Raw genomic sequence first — 6,000 nt, 5'->3', positions numbered from 1 at the left:
TTTATTGATACGAAAGAAAGCTTTTATTAAAGTATTAAATTTATTGTCATTGAAACATCAACCCAATAAGCTTTTCAAAATTTAATTAGCATTATCCATGAGTACAAAAAAAGTAGAAGTTTGTGAAGTGAGTTATCTGTCTTGGATGACTTTGTCTTGTGGGAAACTAAATTTTCTTTTTTAAGTAGGAGATTTCAAATTGTTGAAGAGACATTTTCTAGGTTCGTGTCATCTCTCTATGATCCCTTTACAACAGAGTGCAAAGTTGTTGCCTGGTAGAGACATTTCTATGGTACAGTCAACAATGCTATATAGAAACAAAAATAGAGAAAATGGAGGATCACAAATATTTTGTCATAATTTTAATGTAATAGACCGTGAGTAATTGCCTATTACTTTTACATAAATCACAATTTTTTCCCCATTACTCACTGACTACCACATTATAGTTGTTACAAAATTGTGGTAAAAACGTATGTCCTAGATTTTCTTAATAACCAATTATCTCAACTACCTAAAACTTATGTCATTAAATCTCTGGATTATAAAAAAAAATGTCTTTAAATCTCTGGAATGCTTCGGGCTCAAAAAAAACAGTACATCTAGAAGGCGGGTAATGATTTTGTAGTGGTATTGCTGGACTAATTGACTTTTTAACCATAATTAAGCAATTTTATAATCCTCATTTTTCTAATATCGTTTTGTAATCAAATTCAGCCAATGCGCTATAAGAAAAAGGTCATTGTGGTAATCAAATTTAACCTTAATTAGATGGTACAGGAAAGTGTTACTTTATCAACACTCTAAAATTCAGCTGGACCAACAGCTAACTGGGGCAGACGAGGTTAACATCTGATGTATGAAACCTGATGAATATTCATTCTGCTTTATTAGCTACCTAATTTCCTCTATATAATGAGGCTCACAGGACCTAATTCTCTACACCCATTGGCTCTGAGCTCTACCCCTATATCTTATGTGCAAAAAGAAAAATAGACGAGAGAGATGAGTTGCCCCAATGTTCCTTCATTTGCTTCAATGCGAGCTTTGCTCTTTGGTTTATGTGTATTATTATTATCGCCAGAATTTGCTGTAGGAATAACGAGGCACTACACATTCAATGTACATAACTAACGAAACATATATTCAAGTTTTCTCTAGTTAAATTAGTTTTTCCTGTTCTAATTTTGTAAATCTTCCTTAAATGAAGGTCGATTACCACAATGTGACCAGATTGTGTCATACAAGAAGCATTCTCAGTGTTAACGGTCAGTTCCCAGGGCCTCCATTGGTGGCAAGGGAAGGTGATCAAGTCATTGTTAAATTGGTTAATCATGTTACAAACAATGTTACCATTCATTGGTATGTACACAAAATTAACAAGTTAATAATGTTGAGCACGACGATTTACTACATAATTATATATGTATATACTAATTTTCATTGACAGTGTTTATTTTGTATGAGAGTGCAGGCATGGGGTTAGGCAGCTTGGGAGTGCGTGGGCTGATGGACCAGCTTATGTTACTCAGTGCCCTATACAAACTGGCCAGACATACACATACAACTTCACCATCACTGGTCAAAGAGGAACTCTTTTATGGCATGCCCACATCTCATGGCTAAGATCCACACTTTATGGACCCATCATTATTCTTCCGAAGCGCAATGAATCTTACCCATACGAGAAACCACACAGGGAAATTCCCATTATTTTTGGTAACTAGCTAGCATATGAAACTCAGGCCTAAAGATTTTTTTTGTAATTAATTTGAAGTAAATTTTATTTGGTAATTTTCTTTTAAACATTATTGTTTGCATAATATTGGGATTACAGGAGAGTGGTTTAACGTAGACCCAGAGGCTGTGATTAGCCAGGCTCTTCAGACAGGAGCAGGTCCCAACGTTTCAGATGCATACACCATCAATGGTCTTCCGGGTCCCTTGTACAACTGCTCTTCTAAAGGTACAACTGCAAGCAACTTTAAAAGTGGAAATAAAAGTCAAAATAAGCTAAACCATGCAAGATATGATTCTTACACATTTTTTAATATACATCACTTATATATTTCAAGTTTTAAACTTGGATATTACGTGTGAGTTTTGTAGACACATACAAGCTAAAGGTGAAGCCAGGAAAGACATATCTCCTCCGTTTGATCAACGCTGCACTCAACGACGAGCTCTTCTTTAGCATAGCCAACCACACCCTCATCGTAGTTGAAACCGATGCTGTTTACCTTAAACCTTTCGAAACAGACACCCTTCTCATCGCTCCAGGCCAAACCTTAAACGTTCTTCTCAAAACCAAACCCAGTTTCCCTAATGCCAGTTTCTTCATGGCCGCTAGTCCCTATTTCACAGGCAGTGGCAGTTTTGACAACTCCACAGTTGCAGGTATTCTTGAATACAAGCACCCATCTCATTACTCTGCCTCAAAAAACCTTACTCTTTTCAAACCAACCCTCCCATTATTCAATGCCACAAACTTTGTAGCAAATTTCACTGGAAAACTCCGGAGCTTAGCCAATGCTAAATTCCCTGCCAATGTTCCTCAAACCGTGGACAGGAAATTTTTCTTCACTGTGGGACTTGGGAGTAACCCATGTCCTCAAAACACAACATGTCAAGGACCTAATGGCTCAAAATTTGCTGCTTCGATTAACAACGTGTCCTTTGCTCTCCCATCAATTGCTTTACTTCAAGCCCACTTTTTTGGAAAATCCAATGGGGTGTATACCACTGATTTTCCAACACAGCCATTAGTGCAGTTTAATTATACAGGTACACCGCCAAATAACACACACGTGAGCAATGGCACGCGTGCTGTGGTGTTGAGATTCAACACGAGTGTGGAGTTGGTAATGCAGGACACGAGTATTCTTGGTGCTGAGAGCCACCCTCTCCATCTACATGGTTTTAATTTCTTTGTTGTGGGACAAGGTTTTGGAAACTATGATCCGAATAAGGACCCTGCTAAGTTCAATCTGGTGGACCCGGTCGAGAGGAACACGGCCGGTGTTCCGGCCGGTGGCTGGCTGGCTATTCGTTTTCTATCAGACAATCCAGGTGTGTGTTGATGTGTTCTTGGATCATAACAGATTGAATTAAAATTGTTGGTAGACATTGAAAGATGATGATAGTAACAATAATAATAAACCTTACCAAAAAATTTAGTAATGTAGTTCTAATTTAACTAATTATGTTCATAACAGGTTGAAAAAAAATTGTTGGTAGACATTGAAAGATGATGATAGTAACAATAATAATAAATCTTACCAAAAAAATTAGTAATGTAATTATAATTTAACTAATTATGTTCATAACACAAAGTCTTCAATAGCTACATCTTTAATTTCCATTCATACATGTAGTAATTTAGTACATTAATATAAGACAATAAGTCTAATATGATAGGTTTTAAAACCAAGGTCACAAGCTGATAATCCATGGTAGTATATAAAAATTCATGCTTTATGGTATATATGGGATCATTATAGTATTTTAATAATGTAAATTGCTTAATTTGATCTTTGGAGATTTTGTTCCAATAAAAACAATTACAACTTATATTATTTTAAAACCACATAATAATAATGTTTAAAATAATTTTGAGAATTTTATCCAAATAATTTTTTTTATTTGATTTGAATTATTTAATTAAAAATATATTCTTGAAATTTTTTACCCTATGTCACATGTTTGTATTTCAAATGAAGAAAAAATACTAAAATTATTAATAATTTTATTATAAGATAATAAGATAATTAAATATCTTAATTACTTTTTTTTAAGTGATGGATGACATAAAATTTGTAAAGCGCATGTAGTAAAATTTTCTCTCTCTCTAATTTCATTCCAAATCGAATATGTATTCTGAAGAGCAATGTTATGGACAAAACATTGTATTAAATATGTTCAGGTGAAAATTTATAATTGAGGTAACATTATTTTTAATGGTCCCATTATTAGTACTATTTTTTAATGTATTAATCACATCATGTAATTTATTTATTTATGTGTGTGTGTATAGCTCGTGTGTTTAGACCTATTGATGTTATTCAATAAAGTAATATTAAAGACACAATATTTTCATAATAATTGAGTTAGTAAATTTTTATTAGTTCTCATTAGAACCTATGACTAACATTATTTTGTTATTTATCATTCATAACTTACCATGTTGCAGTTGTAAAAAAAAATTGGGAAAATATTGAGTTTATGGACATAACTTTTGTATCACAACTCCGACACACACAACTATGAATAATGGAAAAAAAAATAATGATTTTATGTGAGAGTGATAGCTAAAAATATTTATATTAATGATTTATATTTTTATTTTTGAGAAGGCACTAACGATTTTATTTGAAAGTGATTGTTCAAAACATTTACATATCATCAGGTTATGAAAAGAGTGTGGTTCGGTGACTCTAGAATTTATTGTGCTAAATATTGTTGGATGCACCTTTAATTAGTACTTTTTTTTTTTTATTGACGTGTGAACAGGGGTGTGGTTTATGCATTGCCACTTAGATGTCCACACGAGCTGGGGGCTGAGGATGGCGTGGGTTGTCTTGGATGGACCAGAACCGAATCAGAAGTTACCACCACCACCATCAGATCTTCCAAAGTGTTGACTTAACTGACCAACCGTTGGTCCGGAATTCTCACCTGTTTTTTTTTTTTTTGGAATGGTCGTGTTTTATTGTCCCCTTCTAACGTATATTTATCATCTTTTTTGCTGCGCGATTTATTTAGATAACAAAGGGCTTTCACTTTCTTTTTTTTTTTTTATGAAATTTTTTTGGATGATTTTTTTTTTTTTTCCTGTTGGTTGAGAAACAGAGAGAGAGAGAGAAGAAGAAGAACTCATCTGTAATCATTGCAATGGCTGTTTGTGTCAATTAATGGGAAGCGTTTGATATTTACCTCAACTACCATAATAGTTACCCCTCAACAATTTCATTTACATTTGATAGTCTGTAATTCTGTACTCTTTTGCTTCTTCTTAAAGTTGAGCTTGAGTAAAAGTTGATAAATATATTTGTTAAAAATTGATAAATATACAATTATTCGTAAAAAAAAAAATTAAAATGAGTTCACACAAACAAATAAATGTCTAAATATAGAAAAAAAATGTTAATCCAAACACAAATTAAAGTGATCAAAATATACTAAAAAATGCAAATTATAAATTGAATCTTAACTATTAAATTACCAATTATCCCAAAAATTTAAACTTTTAGAATATAGTAAATTTAATTATTTAACTACATACTCTTAATATTGACACCCAAAATGTGGTTCATCAAGACATAACATGGTCAAGGTGAAAATACAAATGTGACACAATTGAGTGGTAGTGCAATAACATCAAGATTGGAACTTAAATCATCATAGAATAATACTTTTAATTTAAGGGTGTGTCTAAATACTACTTATTTGCTGAAAACTGAAAACACTGTAGCAAAATACTTTTTAAATATGTGAATAATGCTGTGAGACTCAAATTTATATTGAAATTTGTGTTTGGATGACTTTTGTGAGTCCATGAACAGTGCCATGGAACCCACATTTTTTCAACAAACGCACAAACGTAAGAATGAGACGCTTCCCAAACACACACTAAGAATTCTTTGTTATCTCTGGCATAAACTTGGATATAGAGGGAAAAAACGAAAAAGAAAATGAGCTAGCACGCAGACCGTATATATTTCATGATAATAATTATAAGAAAGCCACGGTTAATATATTATAGGAAACACCTTCAAGCTTCAACTGCAACAGGCAAAGCCAGGATAGGTTGTAACAAAGTTTATATAGAACGATCCCAACGTACGGCTTCAACCATGCGTGATTGTTTTGATGCATGAAGAAAATGGAGCAAATAAAATACGAAATTTTATGGATGGTAATCGAGAGAAAAATACACAAGGAAGCATGATGAACTTGAGAAATCTCTCATTTATTTTTTTTAAAAATGACCCACTCAGCCTC

The 6,000-nt window shown here is 33.0% G+C and overlaps 1 protein-coding gene across 1 annotated transcript; it reads left to right on the top strand.

Moving 5' to 3' along the window:
* Positions 1 to 941: 941 nt before the first annotated feature.
* LOC142610753 (laccase-17-like) lies at positions 942 to 4,937 on the top strand. The gene is made up of 6 exons (XM_075782678.1): positions 942 to 1,122; positions 1,211 to 1,362; positions 1,475 to 1,719; positions 1,838 to 1,966; positions 2,110 to 3,069; positions 4,510 to 4,937. Exons 1-6 carry the CDS (start codon positions 1,006 to 1,008, stop codon positions 4,638 to 4,640), a joined length of 1,734 nt encoding a protein of 577 aa, XP_075638793.1. The 5' UTR covers positions 942 to 1,005; the 3' UTR covers positions 4,641 to 4,937.
* The last annotated feature ends 1,063 nt before the right edge of the window (positions 4,938 to 6,000 follow it).

The sequence above is a fragment of the Castanea sativa genome, chromosome 9 (assembly GCF_040712315.1).
Source record: "Castanea sativa cultivar Marrone di Chiusa Pesio chromosome 9, ASM4071231v1".
Taxonomy (NCBI): domain Eukaryota; kingdom Viridiplantae; phylum Streptophyta; class Magnoliopsida; order Fagales; family Fagaceae; genus Castanea; species Castanea sativa.
Note: the sequence above shows the minus strand (reverse complement) of the source record. Positions and strands in the feature narration are given on the sequence as shown.

Coding starts and splice junctions, on each gene's coding strand:
- LOC142610753 (XM_075782678.1), top strand. CDS start 1,006: ATGAGTTGCCCCAATGTTCCTTCATTTGCTTCAATGCGAGCTTTGCTC. Junction 1,720..1,837: donor GGAAATTCCCATTATTTTTG/GTAACTAGCTAG, acceptor TTGGGATTACAG/GAGAGTGGTTTAACGTAGAC. Junction 1,967..2,109: donor GTACAACTGCTCTTCTAAAG/GTACAACTGCAA, acceptor TGAGTTTTGTAG/ACACATACAAGCTAAAGGTG.